General features: G+C 42.5%; 1 protein-coding gene across 8 annotated transcripts in view; it reads right to left on the reverse strand.

Annotated features, from left to right (window-relative positions):
* LOC125742930 (rho GTPase-activating protein 27-like) overlaps nt 1–19547 on the reverse strand; it is a 30824-nt gene extending 11277 nt beyond the window's left edge. For 5 of the 8 annotated variants that reach the window (XM_049015403.1, XM_049015402.1, XM_049015400.1 and 2 more), the window contains exons 1-2: nt 19159–19547; nt 15698–16626 (exon numbers count right to left, since the gene is read on the reverse strand). In XM_049015403.1, coding sequence (XP_048871360.1) covers nt 15698–16573 — 876 coding nt within the window. In that variant the 5' untranslated portion in view covers nt 16574–16626; nt 19159–19547. Of the gene's footprint in view, nt 1–3227; nt 6057–6302; nt 6404–15697; nt 16627–19158 lie in introns of those variants that run through there. The other 3 variants (XM_049015408.1, XM_049015406.1, XM_049015407.1) reach the window with 3 other exon arrangements.
* Nucleotides 19548–20250: the final 703 nt, after the last annotated feature.

A 20250-nucleotide genomic window follows, 5' to 3' on the forward strand; every position in this document is an offset into this window, starting at 1 on the left:
TCAGTACTTCAGTTACTTTATTTGATTAATTAAAAAGTAATTAAGTGAGCCGGTGGTGAAGTTTAACAAACACATTGAATGGCTGGGTGCCCCTGAGGAGAGTCTTGGGAACAGAAGCCGTGTTCATCTCGCCATACAACTAGATATCAGTGACTTTTTGGAGAACAGAAGACATTCTTACTGGTTCTGGTTATGTCTCTTTTAGTTCGGATATGTTCTAACGCTAAACTGTGTTTTTGTTCTGAGCACATACACACTTACTACCCAGATAAACAGCTTTAAACGTTTCCCTTGGCTACCTAAGACTTTTGCACAGTGCTGTAAATTTGCATTTTATATATTTAACTTACACTTTTATCAACAGCGAGATGCATATTCTGAGAAAGCAGGGTCAGACAGTTCCTGGAACTACTGGGGGCTAAGGGCCTCGCTAAAGGGCCCAATGGTAAAATCACTCTGCATGCCCTGAGATTAGAGCCACCTTCTCATCCCCATGTCTGTGAGTCAACTGAACCATTTTTGAACAGTAAGTCGTCACTCTGAACAAACTTTTATGGCTGTGTTGACTGAAGGATTTAAACAGCAGGTCTTTCGCTGAAAACCAAAGTGCATAAAATCAGGCTATTCTTAAGAAGCTTAAGCTTGCTCGTGAATTATTCCTAGTATCCTTTTGTACAAAATGTCCTAATGATAGAGGGAAACGAGTACAGTGTTAATGAGATTATATATACGAGTATATATCTGTACGAATGAGCAAACACAGCATCATATCACAGATCCACATCCACCTTTAATGAGCTACTGAAACAGTGGTGCACTGAGCATGTTACAAACCGGCACATGTTCATAAACAACATAAAAGGGATATTTTTAGGGTGACTGTCACCCACTGGCCAAGTCTTGAAGTTGAGAGCTTAAAAAAGGACCGCTGTGAGATGTGGAGAGGAGCAACCGCCTACCCATTCGTGTCTCTGGGGAAACGTTTATAAACACGTCTCTCCGCCAGAGCTTCCGGTGCAGAGCCAGTTCAGGAAATGAAGAGAGAGACAGACAGAGAGAAACATCAGCACGCCCAGAGCGCACTCAGAGGACCCTGCCTCCCGTTCATTTCGCTCGTCCGCCATGCATATCCCTCCCAGCAGTGACTCCATGGATGGGAGCAAGCAGCTGGCAAATGACGGCAATGCAAATCATACAGAAGTGCCAAACGCGCAAGATAAACTCACCACCACCTTTGACATCGTGAATTGGTGTCTGGTTGAAGTTAAAAGCAGCAGAACGCAGAGAGAAGCACTTCATCCAAAAATAACAAAGTTCAACCACAAATGTCAAGTCAAAGAAGACCTAAATAATACAATTGCCATGGAAATTGCGGATGAAATAGAAGGTCTCAAATAAACATATAGATGAACAGACAAGACAGACAGATAAACAGGTACACTCTCAGAATGAAGGGTAAAAAATTGTATCTTTGCTCGTTACTGGGGCTATACCCTCAAGGGTTTGCCCCTTGTACCCTTAGTTGTAGGTACAGAACTTTTAAGGTACAGAAATGCACTGTACCATTGATGGTGCATTAATGGTACATTAATGCTGCTAGTATCTTTGGGATGTTCCTCAGAGTCCATTTATGTCCCTTAAAAGATACAATTACAAGGGTACAGTCCCAGTGACAAGCAAAGGTATGAATTTTTACCATTTTTTGTGTCAGTAAGAGTGTAGAAGGATGTAAAATGATAATAATGGTTACTTGAGTTAATGGATGGTTATCAAGCAATTTCACAAGGCACATGAGAATAAAGTTGAAACCAGATGACTGTAGCTCTAATGCTATTTTAAGAACTACCCCTCTTCCTCCAGAAGCACCAGACAGGGGAAGAATAACTCAGTGGTTAGCAAAAATCAAGCCCAGTCCCCATAGTACAGAGTCTTTCACCATGATGCTGTTGGGCAGTAAAGTCCGTACATTCACAGGTAGGCCAGGAATGGACATTTTTAAGTTAAAAACGCAGTAGCTCCACCATCGCAATATTATTTTAATTTCATTTTCTGGATGTCAGTATCATGCTGATCAAACCTTTTGTTTTGCAACCAAAACAATTAGGGTCAGATGAGGAAGGTGGGCTCGCTGAGCAACAAAAACATGGCAGCTGAAGCTAACATTTACCCGTAGCTTCTCCATTTACCATTAACGCAATACGATGTTCCTGAAGCGGGACTCAAACATGTGCAGGTGGAAGCACCGTGCAAAGGAAAGTCCCCGAAATATTGTTAAAAAAAGTTCCGAAAGGAGTGCCCCCCCCCCCCCTGAATGCCTGAGTGCCTGAATCTCGCCTATTCTGCTCTCAACTGTTTGTTTCACCTGGCCTCAGTACTGGCGCTCAGTTGGTTCAGCTGCATTGAGCATTTTACGCCTTTATGACTATGATCTTATACGTCTAACTGTCGCTCAGGAGATGAGGGGTGAAAGGGGCACGGCAGGCAATGCGGAGTAATGAGCTACTGTATACAGAGTGGGCATTTTTAAAGTACTGGAAACCTTTACAATATTCGTGTTTGTTGGTTAATCATTAATTAATCATTAATGCTCTTATGCTCTTTAACTCACGAGGACGGTCATCATAAATCACACGTGGACCTTCAAAGGTGTTTTAAAGTAATTAACTTAGACAGACCTGCAGCTAATATGTGAAAATAACAACACTCATTAGGCAGCACCCAACCCCCCCACCCCCGCGGCACCTCCCCACCATGGAGGGCTGAGTGTAACTATAAATGTTATAAAGGAATGTGTCGCCGAGCTGCTTTACGCGACACACTCAGATGTGACAATGTTCTGCCGATCCCTCTATACCTCATTTATTACCACGACATACCACAAGCTTCAGAGCCTGAAAGATGTCGCAGGTTTTGAGGTTCATCACATTGTCCGTGCTCTTTAGCACGGAGGAAGGAAACAGGCAGCCTTCAAGTATGAAGTACATGTGAACCATAAATAAGTTGCAGGACGATTGCCGCCACCATCACATGCAAGTGACACATCATGACATGTACTTTACATATTAACTGGCGTTTATTGGTCCAGGAAGTGAAGTTTCCGAAGTCACAAGAGAAAACACATTCGCAACACGGTTAACTGAAAATCATTGCACTTCAGAGCTAGCCTACCATGAACTGCTAGCACAACAACCTGCAAGTCTGAAAGAGAGAGACAGGACTGAACATACCTGGTTGCTCACAGGAAGGGTCATGGCTCTGGGCCTGAAACTACCACGATCCCCAAACATCACGTCGACCATGCTGTCCTGGAGAGACAGCCGACCGCGAACAAAAGTAACCCCGCCGAACCCTCACTACCTCACGCAGACACAGCCACACAATCAGCAGCGTCCTCAGCTCCCAGCCAATAGTGGCATCCGCTGGTATAAACAGAAAAAAAGAGAACTGCCTCTTTGGTTAGATCTCAAACAAGCGTAAGAGGGAGTGACATAGCAAGAGAAAGAGAGGACAGGTCATCTCCATTTCCTGCAAGCTTTGTAAAAGGAAGTGCTGACATCGAAGCTAATATTTTAGGATGTTATGTTAGTTTTTTTATTATTTGCTAAAGCTGAAGTGCAGAAATCACCTTCCATTGAACCAGCCTGAAAACTCTTTGGTGCCTAGACTTCTTTGATAACCCCTCTGAATGTACATGAAGGTGTTAAGTCTCAGTAATGCCAAACTCTCAGATTAAAAAACAGGTATTAAAGATAATGGCTGATTTTACTATTCAGGTTGTGGAGTATAGATACTACAAACTAGCGCAGAACATACATTCTTGCATTAGCCTCTTATCGACTGCATACAGGAAAAATGTCTAAAACCTGAGATGCAGCCAGGGTAAGATTGTGGAATGCAGGTTTGTCAGTAGCAGAATCATTCCGTGGGTGGAGCACGTCTTTCTCAATTGAAACTTCTCATCTGTCTCAAGAAGGAGAACCAATTCTAACTGTACACTCTGACTGGGGTTACAAAGATGGCTGCAAAATCCTCCGGGTTTCACGCCGACACACCCACACAAACCAGGAAGGACACAGCTTTCATCACATGACTTAATCACCAACAGAGGGCAGCAGATAGATGTTGCTGCTGCTGTTATGCGGACGTCACGTTTTACCGACCCATTCGTGGCCAGGTTATTAAAACCCTGCAGCAAGCTGCTCCGAGTGTCTCCGTTAGACCTCCTGTGAGTGCCACCAGGCTAGCAGGCTAGCATTACCAATCTAGCTGGTCCTGTCCAAAGAACAGCATGCCAGAATGGTACCGCAAGCCACCACACATATTTTTGCAACATACCTCACACATATATTTCATCACCATTTTATACAGATGATTTAATTCACTAAAGCAGCATTTGGCTAAGCATCTAATTGACTTACATGCCTGTTTAAGTTAAGTTTGCATGGGAGGGACTGGACAGATAATGTTATTTATAAAAATTTCTTTTCACGATTTTGTCTCTGCTAGTGTGTCCTGGTTGAAGAGACTGAAGATGGGGGCATCTTAAGCCACTCTGTGCTGAATCGGGCCTTTTGGACAGGTCCTCCCTGTCTGTTTTAATTACTGCACCACGCGCTCAGCACAGCGCTCAGTATCCAGAGTGAGGACCACCTTTGTTAGGGGTCCAAACAGCGTCTCTTTTTGTTTTAAGTAGGTTAGTTAGATCAGGTTAGATCACTATCAATATGGTCGGAGTGTTTTGTTCATTTGTGGTTGTGATGCCAGATATATAGGAAATCGTATGTTTTTGTTTGACCTAGATTACATGTTTAATAACAGCACTCATGCACTATTTTTATGTGTACAGCCTTGTAACCCTAGACAGACATACACTGGATGTAACACAGCGTTGCCCATCAACTCATTTAATTCCTCTTCAGGTGTATTTTTTATTTTTGACCGTTTATGTCTGAATCTCACTTCTCCCTCTGGTGAAGAACCAACAAAAAAAGAGAAAGTTCTAAGAGTGAAGAAGTCTGGGAACCACCTTTTCTCTGAAAATGAAAGTGCAGAGAGCACTCTCCCCCCCCCCTTTTCTCTGTGAACAACAGCTGTGCTTAAAGGGGAGAGCCACAAGAGAGTGGTAAGGCGTGCGTGAGGAGCATAGCAAGGCAGCGAGGGACACCCAGATGTTAACCCCCTCCTGCCCCGAGCCTCAGAGGGTGTGGGAGTAGAGAGGTGACAGAGTGCGACCGGCCTGGGCTCTCGACGCTGGCACCAGGGTCTTGGGCCGGCCGCGTGCTTTGTTACATAACCGCATTCACCACCACCCAGCAAACAAGTGAGCTAAATGGGGCCAGAATCACGCCATGGAGCAGACAGTCGGCTCTTTGACCAGCTCTGAATCTCCCCGCTATTACATCATCCTCATGGCTCTGAATTCCCAAGTATCTGATGGGTTGGCAGTGCTGAGGACTCCTGCCGTTCCCATGTGCCCGGCCTTCTTGTCCAGGGGCCAGTGATGGCTCTGCCGGTCAGCTGACAAGACGGCAGCTTCCTGCGAGTCGCCGCCTGATAGGTGCGAAAGCGGAGCTTGGTTTGTGTGGAACGTGTGTGCTTCCTGCATTTTGCATTTCAGTCGTTCCTCTTTAATTTTAGTTTCTACCTTGACGGAATTTGTCTGATCAGCACAGCCAGTTTGCTCATGTGCCTGCAGTTACATTTTAATTGATACTTTGCGCCAGAACAGTCCAATAAGTCCACTAAAAAAAAAAACTTGAGTACAGTTTACATGAAACAAAATTCCAGATATCAGCTGTTAGAACACGACATAGAACCGAATGCCAATACAACAAGACAACAGTATCACATCACCTCCTTGTATTATACCCTTTTTTGACATGCAGGAAAAAAACATGCTGTTAAACGCCAATAATAAAAGAACATGCATCAAACTAGGGACTGTTCTTGTCAATCATCAACAAAACTTAAAAGACGTGACAGGCTGATTGCAGTATCTTTTATCTGAAGAGTCTGAACCCCATCAGAGATGTCTTTCGCTAGACTGAATATATTCAAAAGGATCTCTGGGGCAGATAATAAGCAGCAGTATCCAGAATAAGCAACCCTTGACTATTCTCTGTTTAAATGGTCTTATCTAAATGCAAATGAATGTCGACAGATGCCAGCCTGATTCACAGATCCAGGACTTCCTAGTGATGATGTACATGACAGGTCACTTTTTTATCTACCGAAGAGAGAAATATATTTATTTGCAGCCTGTTATTGAGTAGTTAAAGTGTTTCTGCACATTCACCACTGACCTGTTGGATGACACCATCGATGCAGTCCCATGAAGGTTTTTTGCTAACCAAATTGTGGTCTGGCATTCTCCTGCACAGCACTGCACAAAGGTCTTCCTCCTGACTGCACAACCAGAAGCATAAGAACGGTGGCCTTGCTTCTATAAAAGCACTAACACCAGACAAAGACTCCATATCCACTGAGCCGCATCTAGACCAACCTCCGAATTGCCTCATCAGCTTCGACCAGCCTCTCTGAACCAAAATGCTAATGGTTTCTAAAAGAATGCGTATGCGGTACATAATACACAAGAAAACGCTAAGCGGGTCCACTAATGTCATAAATTCCTCAATACAGCAGCTAATTAAAAAGAACTGTTGTTGGACTGGTGTGGGCTGTATGCTGAAATCGTGGAAGGAAGCACAGATGCCAGAGAGGAAACGCAGTGTGACGCAGCGCCCAGCGGCTCCACCTGACATCAGCAGGTTCCCAGAGCACTCCCTCCTTGAAGCAGGAACAGAGGATGTGAATGGGCCAATGGCTCGCACTACCTGTCAGGGCAGTTCTCTGGTATTTTGTTTGTTCTGCGGCGTCGGAAAAGGAGCCAAGCTCTTGGACTCCTGGGAGAAGTGGGCCGGCCGGCGAGGCCAGAGGTCGATTCCCGCTCCCAGATAAACCAGTGCTGTGACCATGACGCAGGCAAAACATGGACTGGCCATCTTCTCCGCCCGCTTGGGCGTGGATGTGTTGCTTCCTACCAGCACACAAAAGACAGGACTTTCGGAGCATAATCACCAGTAACAAAACGTGGGGGCCTGAGAGCGTATGAACGATGGTGGATGTTCCCCGCCGTATGGCTGCCCCCCCCCCTCCTGTGGGGTCACCGTGCTGCCACTAAGACAGAATGACTGTACACATCTGCTTCATGGTACTGAATGTGTGTACAGGTTTCATACGGATATGGAGGATGTGACGGCTGCTGTATCTCTGCCTCACCCACAAATATGTAACTTAATAGGCTCTCAGTATTCATGGGGACTGGCCACTCCCCACTATCACCCCCCCCCCCCCCCCCCCCAAAAAAAAAATCTATGCCTAAGGTGGTAAATTTCACTCTAACTAATCCATATACAGTCATTCAGCAGATAGTGACATTTTTTTTACACTAACATAATGGCAATTATTAAACGTGTAAAATTGATATGATCATGATTTATATTTAAATATGTGCCTAAAATCATTGTCATAATTTAATAATTTACATATTTATTTACATCCCTGATTCAACGTTAAACCTAGGCTATATATATATTATATAATATATATATTATAATATAATTGATTTACTTATTTATGTTGATTAATTTAAGAATATACTCTGATCTCTAATACGGTATTAGATTAAGCTGACTGTTCTTTGCGATGGGATGTGTAGTTATTAAAATTAAACTTAAATAGAAATGTAACAGAAATCGGCGAAGAATAATTAAAAACGAAAAATTACTTTAAGACAATCCTAAGTTTTGTTCCACACTTTTTAACGCGTCCCCGATGATTTGGTCGGAAAACAGAAGTAGAAACGAATCCGCTTAAATAGTAAAACAAATCAAAACACCGTACTTTAAAGTTACCTAAAGTTATGGCGTTCCGATCCTGGTGCATTACACAAGTACAGTAACTGCAACAGGTGTCACTTCTACGCACGATTATGACTGTGCCTTTCTTTACATTTTGAGTAATAAGAAGTTGAAGCGGTGTCCTACCTTTTGGGATAAGTAAAGCTGTGTTTCTCTGAACGCTAGCAGTGTCCATCTGAGACTAAGTCCGAGTCCAGTCGCTATCAAGCCTGCTGGGACCAAGGACCCAAAAAGGAAACCGATACTGCGCCGCACTTACTGTATTCCTCACGCCGCGTCTTGCTCGCCAGGTACTTGGTGTATGTGAACCTTTTGGGAGTGGTTATGCGCTTCGCGGCCACGTTAACTCATTACCTCCCTGGTCCTCGCCATTCAACAAAGTTCTGCCTGTGTGTCACACTTCACATACCATTCATCATTTGTAATTAATATTTGCCCTTTTTAAGGAAGAGGGAAACCTGAATGCGCAATTATGCTAGACGCCCAATGTAATATAAACCCAACGATGTCACTCGTTTGGTGAGTATTCTTAAAATGGGACACCTGGCAAAATGGGACGGTTCACCATTGCAGTTGCTGTATGTGTTTAGTAATGCTTTATTTTCTCTTCTATATAGTTTTCAAGGGGCATTAATGTATTTGGAATGTTATCAAGTTGGGATTCAAGACACAGAAGATTCTGCAAATTTTGCCAGAATTTTATTTTAAGAAAGTGTCCCATCTTAACAACGATTCACAAGAAAGGCAACAAAATATGGGGAAATACCTTTACAGAGGATACCTTGTTGTATACGGATCTAATCTCTAATTCAGAGCATTATTTGTTTTACTGTTTTCCAATTAAGGAAATGCAGCAATTAGTTTAGACTACTGCTATAACCGCATGTAGATGCCATACGCACTTGTTGAGGGACAGGAATAACTTGACTACCGGAGGCGTTCTCGTATCTAACCATAAACATATGACAAATGAAAAACAATAAATGTAAGTCGCACATTTTGTAAACACTGAAGGTCTTCATCTCAGGGTTACTGAAATAAGGAAGTTATCGGTTCAAAATATACAGGCGGATTTCACTATTTTACGGTAATGAAACATTCCTGAGGAAGATCATTGCAACATACACGAGGAACAAAGAGAGCTTTGTGGGGATACTTTTTGACTTGTGTTTAAAATTTAACTACATTTTACATTTAAAATAAGAGAAAGGTCAAAGGTCTAACACTTGTCTGCTAGTGTGGTCGCACTATGCCTTTTCACAGGAAAAGTAGGGCAGGAAGTCATTAAAATATCTATGGTAGGACCAAACTACTTTCAGACAGCCCAAGGAGACCACGAAGGACATGAAGTAGTTTTAAATGTATGCCTGCAGTTATGCAGTCCCCAGAAAGAGCCTTTAGCAAAGAGTGACAAAAATACAATTCATACAGGCTTAGCACTTAAAAGAGACTTCTTAGAAATTACATTTGTACATTATATATGCCAGGTTAGTGAGGAAATGTAGCTTCCTCTCATTGCAAACAATATAATGAATATGATTTTATTACGTTCAGTGCACCCTTAGACATAATCCCCTGCTGACCCTTTGCAGAATATACATTCACAGACATTGAAAATAGTGTCTGAAGAGGATATAATTCAGACAGGAGTTGTCCATTGCATATTTAAACCAGGATTTGCTTAATAAACTGCATTGCTGAAGGAGTATTTTATGCACCCCTGTAATATATTACCAAAACACATTTCGCTTGTCATTTCATGTCCACTAGGAGCTCCTTGTTGGTACATTTGAAGGGAGGCCTCCCAGAAGGCCGATATGCGCAGTCGTCCGGATTTTGCATTACAACTGGCAGTGGAAAATAAATTTTATGCAGCAACGTCCCGGGCTAATATTTGGTATCAGCAACTGCATTGTTCCACTGACCCTGACACACAGACCTCATGGCTTCATTCTCGATTGTGAACTCAAGGCCCATAGATCCTTGTCATTATCAACACAATAACAGTAATCGAAAAATAAGATTTTAATGGGAGACGGATGTAATTTTGTGTATTTATTGTCTATTTTGTCTGTATATACTTTAGTTCTCCTGTTAATGATCTGGTGGTATAACACAACGCCCCCTGCATACTGGCCTGTGAAAAACACAAAAAATGCCTCCAATTAAGAATGCAGTTGAATTGATTATAAGAACCTGTCAATTGCAATCATGAAGGGAGATCGAGTTGTTCTAATTTACTAGATTCCTGTTCCAGGACAGGTGTGCAGTCAGCTTGAAACAATGCAAGATCAGAAGACTCACCCTTAATCATTCCTTAGCGATGACCACGCACCCAGGCAGGAACAGAATTAATAAAATCCATGGATTTCATATTATCAATAAGGCACAGATTATCCATGTCACTTCTCGGCGTCTCTAGAACTTCAGCACAAGAGAGCCAGGGACAATTTGGTGACCAATTCAAGCTTGCTTGATTTTCCTTCCTGTCTTCCTGGGACGTCTGGCATGTTAGACTGTTCTCTCTCAGACAAAAACCTGCCAGTAAACATTTTAATTGACCCTTGACTTGTTTCCCCTGCAGCCTGGATCCCTTCAGATCCATCTCAAGGATAAGAGCCCTGTAGAGAGTTTGGACTGTGATATAAACCCTCTAAACAGGAACATTCAGTAGATGTTTGTTTAGAAGGGATTTGGTTGTAGGAGAAAAGGAACTGCTTCTTTTTAGCAAGCAGTATCCGACTGCTCATTTTCTGAATTGCCATGGTTATTTTTGAAGTGTGTGCATGATGTTCAGGCACGTTGCATGAACAGGACTACTCTTTCATGTGACTCCGCCTTGACCCAAAGGAAGCAAGAGGGTTGATTTGCTTTAAGTATAAAACTATTTGACTAAAGTGATTCATACAAACTGGCAGAGCTCTAGTTGCAGCCAGAATGAAGACTGTGGCCAGTGTAACAGTGGGCAGGCTTACTGTTCTTTATTACTACTACTACTACTAATAATAATAATAATACAACAGCAGAATGTCACAACATAGTATTATTATTATTATTATTATTATTATTAATAATAATAATAATAATAATAATAATAATAATAATCATAATAATTAACTATTATAAATATGGCCTGTTCATTTATGTATTTGTTTGTTTATTTATTTGGCAGTGCCATATAAGGGATAGACTCACATCACATGACATGGTCACAGTAGAAATGGTTCTGGAGGATCTTGACCAGAGGCTGAAAGAAAAGCGCCCAGTGAGAGCTCAGCATATGCGGGAACTCCTGCAGGACAGCTGGGAAAGCATCCCAGGAGGCCACCTCATGGAACTGGCATAGAGGAGACAGTAGGGTCAGCCAGTCCTTGGAGCAGTTGGGGTTAAGGGCCTTGCTCAAGGGCCCAGTGGTGGGATCACTCCACTAACCATGGGATTTGAACCAGCAACCTTCACAGTACCAACTCAAAGAGCTGCCCCCACCTCCTCTAACAAATATATATTTTTTTGTTTAATACTTTTTTGGTCAATATATAATTCCATATATGTTATTTTATATATTTCGATGTCTTTAAAATTATTCTACAATGTAGTACAAATAAACCTTTCTATGGGTAGGTGTGTCCACACTTTTAATCGGTACTGTGTATTACCAGTCCCAGTGAACATCTCCTAGGAAACACAGGGTAGGAGGCAGGGGATCATCACAGGAAGTAAGCCTATACACAGAACTGCACACTACGGGAAATTCAGAAACTAGATGTTTTGGTGTATAGGAGGAAAGTGGAGTTCTCAGAGGAAAACCACACATACAGAGGAAGAACATGCAAACTCCACAGCAATGGGCAGGGACCAGAGGACTGCATCCATATTCCGGGATATATGAGGCTGTAGATTTAGGTAAGGATAGCACACCAGTATTGTGGAAGAACCATGTAACTTTAGGGTACCCAGGGGTTTGGAGTTTATTTGGTCCCTACCAGTGTTGAAAGACTACTTCCTAACCACACAAGAAACTTCAGCAGAGAACTGAAGGCTTCAAACAGAGATTAAAAGTACATACACCATACATCAGCTATATCATTAAAACCACCTGCCTAATATTGTGCAGGTCCCTCTTGTGCTGCCAAAACAGTACTGATCTGTCAAGGCATGGACTCCACAAGACCTCTGAAGGTGTCCTGTGCTATCTGGCACCAAGATGTTAGAAGCAGATCCTTAAAGTCCTGAAGGTTGCGAGGACTTGTTTGTCCAGTACATCCCACAGATGCTCGATCAAACAATTCATGAACATTGTTCACATTATCCTACTAAAAAAGGTTCCTGCCATCGGGAATATTGTTGCCGTGAAGAGGAGTACTTGGTCTGCGACAATGTTTAGGTAGGTGGTACATGCCAAAGTCACACCTACATTAATACCAGGACCCAAGGTTTCCCAGCAGAACATCACCCAGAGCCTCACACTGCCTCTGCCGGCTTGTCTTCTTCCCATAGTGCATCCTGGTGCCATCTCTTCCCCAGGTAAACGACGCACACACATCTGGTCATCCACGCCATATAACATAAAGTGTCATTCATCAGACCAGGCCACCTTCTTCCATTGCTCTATGGTCCAGTTCAGATGTTCACACGCCCATTGTAGGCTCTTTCGCCGGTGGACAGGGGTCAGCATGGGCACTCTGACTGGTCTGCAGCTACACAGCCCCATACGCAGCAACCTGCGATGCACTGTGTGTTCTGACACCTTTATATTACAGCCAATATTCACTTCGTCAGCAATTTGTGCTACAGTAGCTCTGCTGTGGTATCGAACCAGACAGGCTAGCCTTCACTCCCCAGATGCATCAATAGGCCTTGGACCACTTTTGGTAGGTACTGACCACTGCATACTGGAAACACTCCACAACAACCTGCCGTTTTGGAGATGCTCTGACCCAGCCATCTAGCCGCCACAATTTGGCCCTCATCAGAGTCCCTTAGATCCTTACATTTGACTATTTTTCTTGCTTCCGATACATCACCTTCAAGAACTGACTGTTCCCTTATTAATGACACCTTAACTTCATCTGTCCATGGTTTTATGTTATGACTGAACAGTGCACGCATTTTGCATGCATTTTGCAGTCCATGAGTTGCATCTCTGCAGATGCAACAGTTGCATGCTAGTTGTCAATAACTGTACACCCTTGTGCAAATTAATTGAAAAAAAAGTAGTTTTTTTTTATATAATCTGATTTTCAGTTTCATTGTGGAAAGCCAACAATATCCTTTCATTAGTCATGTTTTCAATGGGTTGTAGTTACATCATTATACATCATCATCGATTTCAACATTGTTACATTTCCTGACACGGCGGCTATCTTTCAGCATGATGTAGCCTGTGCATTATGTCAAAAATCGAGAGAAGAGAATTAAGGTACCTGACTGACCTGGAAACCCTCTGGATTTGAAACCTATAAAGAATCTGTTGTCAATCTGCAAGCAGCATCTTTGTGGAATGGAATGTACCACAAAAGACAAGCTTATTCAAGCATTAATTCAAGCATGGCACTGGGACCCCAGATCATCAATGACTGCTCAAATTGTTGGATTCTATACCAAATCGCATCCAAACTCTACTAAAAAACCAAGGAGGTCATATTAGATGCTGAAATGTTGATATGTTGAACTTCTTTCAATTAATTTACCCAAGGGTGTATAACCAGTAAAATAATATCAAACATTACACCGAATAACATATATCCGATGTATATTTATGGTTGTATAACAGTATGTAGGGGGAATGCTCTAGGCCTATGTACTAAAGGTGTATCAGTTCAGAAACCGAGTTCAAAGACCACAATATTAACGTTCACGATCTCTCATAATGGTTCGAGACGACGCACGCGCAATATCCGCCCCCCAACCCAAACCCAATCCCACATGTGCATCCTGGTGAGCTCTCATTACGTTACTAATATTACGAAAATATTTTTTTCATTTCACAATTAACACTATAACACATGTAAGTCACGAAATTATTATCCTATTTAAAGTTAGGGCAAGCTGTATATTTTGTAATTATTACACATCAGGCCACGGTGGGTCTGGCCCACCCAGCAATAAGGCTGGGTTAGGGGGAAATAGAAAGAACATTGAGGAGAAACACATTGAACAAACAACCGCTTTTATGGTTTTTCAGTGTTGTCGCGCGTTGCCGTTTTTTTGGCTTGTTTCTAACTTCTTCTTGCTCCCTCTCTCATCTGTCTCCACACTACACCTGTTTAATAAAGCGATACTGTAGAGTTTGCTATCTTTCAAGATCACGTTCATTTTATTTTTCAGTTTTTTTCTTATTCACCCACCCCACCTCTCCCACAAAAGAAGACAAAAAATGAGGTATGAACCGAACCGTGGATTTGGAGAATCGTCGCACCCGTACTATGTATACAAATGCAAGCATAATGAGCATATAATTATTGCTATAACGACTGTTAGCAGTCTCATTGATTCCAAGCAGTCAGTACATATTAATATAGTAATTCAGTTCATGATATACCTCACCTTAATCCAAATTCATTCATACTACACCGTGTATGCCGCTGCGTAGATGTTTACGTTTCTATTTACATATCACACATGTATATATAGTACAGCAATTTATTGCAATTTTGTACTATTTTACACTTTCGGATTGCATGCCAAACTCCATTTCGTTCTCCCGTACTTCGCGCAATGACAATTAAGATGAATGTGATCTAACCTAATCTCTAATCTACCGTTAAGGATGTACACTTTTCTAAAAAAGGCAAATAGCGCCCTCCTGTGTACAACAGAAGAACATATACGGAGATTAATAACAGAAGCCATTCGGGTGTAAGACCTTTGTTTAAATCAGAAGACTCCTATGTCTGATTTAAACGTGCAGTCATTTTGTTACAAGTCTACATATACACACTGTGGTCCATCTATACATCCATCTTCCTATAAGGTGCAAGGCTGGGGTACACCTCCCTGGAAGATGACACATTGTTACATCCTCTTAAGCTTCTCCTGTTATTAGAAGTTAATGATTTATTGTTTATTGTATGTATCAGTGTTTCTCAATTTATTCCTCAGGGTCTCACAGACAGTCCACATTTTTGCTCCTACTAGAACTTGCCAGGGAGCAAAAATGTGTACCATCTGTGGGTCTTTGAGGACCAGATTAGGAAAGACTGGTATGTATTAAGAAATTATAAGGTGAAAATGAAACCAGTTAACACAAGCAGGGCTCAGCACAGTGGTGAATTTTGATATACATATAATATCAAAATATATATTTTACTATAAACATTGTATTTAAAAATGTACCCTCCTTAGTTTTTTTTCCTAGATCAAAACATTTTGTCACAGAAAAGTCTTGCCAGTGACACGTTTGTGCATGAGCAGGTGTACAATCTCTCAGCCTTATTTTTGAAACAGTAGATATGCTACAAATTTTGTCCTGCTTGAACCCTCAAGGCCACTGTTTGGTCCTGCTACTTCTCTGGATTCTTAGCATTGTGATGAACTGGTTGTTTTTCTCCTAACTGGGCTAGCTAACTGGACTGGTTCAGTAAAACATGTAGTCCACCATGCACTTTTTTCACTAACCAGCGGGCTAATATTCACATTTCTGTACTTGCACTTCGACTGAATGACTCGAGCTGCATTTCCAGCCCTGCCTATACCTGTTAATAGCAGACGACATAGAAAAACGGGAAATCCGACAATGTGTGCTGCATCGACTCTGTGATCAGATCGATGGGCTTTACCTGTGCAGAAGCAGGGCCTGGAACGTGTAAGAGAGCTGAAACGGGAGCAGGAACTGGAATCAAAGCTGGAATGGAAACTGGATCAGACACTGGAGTGGGAGCTGCAGGGGGGTCCTTTTCAGGCTGCTTTGGGGTCTTTAATTCAGCGTCCGTAGTGTCCATTATTGATTCATAAACATTCTCAGTCTTCTGCCATAAGTCAGACTGTTGGCTGTCCTCTGCTGGTGATTCTGTCTGCTCAGCGTCTTTACTAACGGTTGGATTTGCCAGATTTGCCTGTATGAGTCTTACAACGGGGTCTGCTGGGTTGAAACTGGGCACCCGGGGCTTTGAGGGAAGACTGTAACAGTCATCTGCCGCCGGCTGGGACCCAGGTAAAACATCCAGGGTGATACTATGCCTCTTCGTATGCTGCAAACTGTCTTTAGAGGGGATTGAGGCTCTTCTCTCATTTAGCCTGGGGTCTTTAAGACTGCGTGCTAAGTCATGGATGTCTTGGGGGATGCCGAACGTTGACATGCGTATCTCGGGTTTCCCGCCGGAGTCTGCAGACGGTTGTACTCGCATGGTGACATCATTAAGCTTCCACTGAAGCACATCCGCATGCATATTCTTTTGCTCCTGGGTTACCCGGCCAGCAAAGAGGATACTGTCCAGTGGTGATGGAAGGCTGGATGGGATCTCCTTGACATACTGGGCTGGGACATAGAAGGGTTTGGTGTTCTTGTCCTTGCAAACCTGCCACCAGTGGTTGTTGGTTTTGCCAAGTAAGATGTATCGCTCGTTTGGCCTGATGGACACTACCATGCCATCTCTGGCCGTGTATTCATACTCATATTCCACCAGCACCAGTTCCTGGCTGGATGTACTGGACATTTTGCCCACGAAGATATTGCCTTGAATCAATCACAGCTTCAGACACGTCATAGCTGTAAATTAAAGAGGAAAAACAACATGAGAAGCTGCCCCAGTGGCAAAAATTAGCTATGTCCCTTCCTTAAAGTTGAATCCCTTTAAATGCTCAGCGGGCTAAAGAAAACTTGCAGTGACCCTATATGGCAGATAGATGGGCCTGTTTAGCTTGGAATTTCTGACTTACGGGCAATGTGTCATGAATGAGCCCAGTAAAATGACTGTCCTGTACTGCTGGTGACTTCTGCACCTTCTCCTTTATGCCTGATTAATTTGTTACTTTGTCATTATTGGGTGTCATGAAATGCTTGTTGACAGCGTGACAGTGATATAATATTATCAAAATGATTAATGAGTAAACCAATCAAGCTCTTCCATTCCCCAGCAACACGATTGGTCCACATCAACTCCGTAAAGCCGGTAATGAGTCTCAATACTGAGACCTGAATTAGCTCGAAATCTGATAAAGTGCGTAGTTAGTAAGGTGCATTTATTCAGATGTGCTTCAGAGTTATGAAATAGGTCGAGACCAACTATGATCTACTTAACTGGCACTTATGCCATTTCATTGATTCCCCAGATTTGATTTGTGTGTTTTTCAACTACGTTTGGCCTTCTTACGTTATATATGTGTGCATGCCGGCTGTGGCAGGAAGCAACACAGCCACATGGGCCACTGCACATGCCGGCGCAAAAAAGACGGGAGGCTCAGCAACCCAGGGCACAGGAAGCCCCTGTCAATTCTGAGGCGAACATCACTTCTGTCTCACCCCATAATCTCAGTTCTCCATATATGGCCTTGTGCAAGAGACTAACATGGCAGATAGACATCTCAGCCAATAGGCAAGGCTCTGTTATGATTTTGCAGCAGATCTTCACCAAAAGCATAATATTAGCATAACGCTAGTACGGCGTAAGCTTATATTATGAACATTTTGGTTTTGACTTCAAGACCAAACTGGGCTCTTTTCGTCATGAATTTCACGCCACATGGTTATGTCTGAATGGATGAACGTTGAATTTAAAAATGAAAATGCTGTGACACATAAATTTGCAATATGTACATATCTCTTCCTCTTTTCCATTGTTTATTGTTTTTCTCGTCCTGCCAAAACAGCCTGTGAATGACTGATTTCAGTATGGACCGGAGAGCTTATCCCATTAAGGATTATAAAAAATGCAACTCTTTGATTCCGTTCAAAGAAGAGCAGCTGGAAGTGTAAACCTGTGGTGGTGAAAGGGCCATGCTGGGCCATACGTCTGCTGCAGTGTGTCAGGTAAAGATGATATCAAGGGCTTTCTGACAGCTTTCCTCAGGTACCAATGCAGTGAACACCGCCAAAATAGATCAAGATCGTTTTTCCACAGCTAGATGAAACTGTACTTCTCATGTGATGAAACATCAGTATTCAAATTTCATTCCAATATAACCCTTCCAGAAAATGCCACACCTGCTACAAGCATAAATAAGTCTCATTTAAGTCAGTTTTATTCAGCCAAGTTGAAAATCAGCTCAGTGAGGCCATGATTCATCTCACACTATTTGGATATAGAAACCACTTTTCGCTCCTCTTTCGAACTTTTAATCTTTGCTCTCTGTTTTCCTGACAGGACATCCGTGATTAGAAACGGGTAGCAATTGCACTTTAAGGCCCCCATCTGTCCAAGCCTTGAAACAGCACTCCGGACAAATCGTACCACAGCAAGGGAAATGACCACTATTGAATTTTCTTTTAACACTGAACATGTGAAATCAGTCACCCAGCTGCAAGAAACCAGATGTCTGATTAAGCAGAGTACACTTCTGCATTTTAAAATTTAAATTCCTACAATTCAATCAGAATCTGAGCAAGACACCCCATTTGTGATTAATGGAAATATAGCAGGAAATATCTATCTGAAACTGAATTACAGAATAGTGGCAACATATAACAGGTCCGTAATCTGTTCTCTTTTAGTAACTCCACTTTCATTTTTTCCCCTCCGATTTAAACCCACAGTCTTTTAGTCATTCTATTTTTTTAACCATGACATCCTTCTGGTCTGTCTAAAATAGAGGGTGGTTCAAGCAGACATCAAGAGCCCCGGTCACTGTTTTTCTGTATCTGTCAAAGAATCTGTACAAAACCTCAAAATAACAGACAGTGCCAGTTTCAAAACATCCCCTCCAAGGCTTGCCACACATTTAGCTAAAAATGAAGGTGTGAGAGATGGTAGATGAGACAGTGGTGTGTTACGGAGCTAACTGTCTGCCTTTCAAATCCAGTAGCGGGACCACAGTTACAGGCCTATTGACAGAATGTCAGCAGCAACACCGCAGATCACATCCATCACAGCTGCTCTCCTTCTGAAAAACTCCCCCATAATCGCTCTTTGGTATATCGGCTTGTCTGTTTGCGAGAATGCTACTGTCAATTGAACCTTTGCTACACTGCAAGGACAAGTTGGATAAAAGTGGTAAACCGAACTTGAGTGTAATCATAAACATAACATATTCAGCAAATCCGACAGACAAAGAATGTGAGAGAAAGAGTAAAGTAAATAGCTACCTGGAGAACAGAGGAGGTAAATAGGAGGTACATGGAGCAGGCAGAGTAGTGTGCCAGGAATTCTGAGCGAGGTGACTGCTCTATCATTGCAGTGTAGGGTCTCTTGCCAGTTTTGTAATAGAATCCCAGAGTACTGCGACTGGTTCTTCTCTCTCTTTCTTTCTCTCTCTCTCTCGCTCTCTCTCTCTCTCTCTCTCCTCTCTCTCAGTACCTTCTCCCTTGACTAATTACATTCCTGTTTCCTTGATTCTCTCTCTCCTTCTTTATTTTCTTTCTTTATCTTCCCTCATCTCCCCAAACTCACTGATCTGCCGGGGCGACTTTCAGGGCCCTGGTGCTGATGTGCACGGTTGTGTTTGTGTGCCGGTGTCTGGCGTGAGAGCACGTTTGAGCCTGCCTGCCTGCCTGACACTGCACTCATTTCCTGTTCTCATGTGTGGAGAGAGGCTTCAGACCACAGCAACGGAAAGGGCAAAGAGACACACATGGGACCTAGGAGGGAACAGGAGGTGAACACAGCTCAAACAGGTTCTGTTTGCTTCTGAAATGGCTTAATTGGTAACCGGAACAATTATTTCAATATTATAAAATAAGGTGAGGAGATCTGTGACAGTGTTGATGAGTAATGAAGAGCCCCAGTGCATCTATTTTTATATGTTACTAGTGTTCTGGACGGACTATACAAGCCTTTCCTGGAATCCAGTAAACAGTTAAAGAGACGGATGTCCTCGAGTCAAAGAGCAATTTTAAATGGTGACTGACTTTTTAAAAATGCATCCCATGTTCCACAGAAACATGTCATATTCAACAAAAGCAACAGCCCCATTTTCCATGCGAATGGTTTCTTTCCATTCTTATATGGACTTACGCTGCAAGTCCTTTCCCGAAACTGCACAGAGAGACCAACAGACAGTGCTAAAAATTACATTTGACTTCAAAGACTGACTTTCAAGGACTTTATGGCCAAATCATCAACTGACCGCACAATTTCAGCACGACTGAAAAAATAAACCTGCCATAAAGAGCAGAGAACTGGAAAAAAAGTCAAGCACTCATTAAGGATTTATCTTCCTGCGTTGTGACACTTGAGAG

This window comes from Brienomyrus brachyistius, chromosome 5 (genome assembly GCF_023856365.1).
Source record: "Brienomyrus brachyistius isolate T26 chromosome 5, BBRACH_0.4, whole genome shotgun sequence".
Lineage (NCBI taxonomy): Eukaryota > Metazoa > Chordata > Actinopteri > Osteoglossiformes > Mormyridae > Brienomyrus > Brienomyrus brachyistius.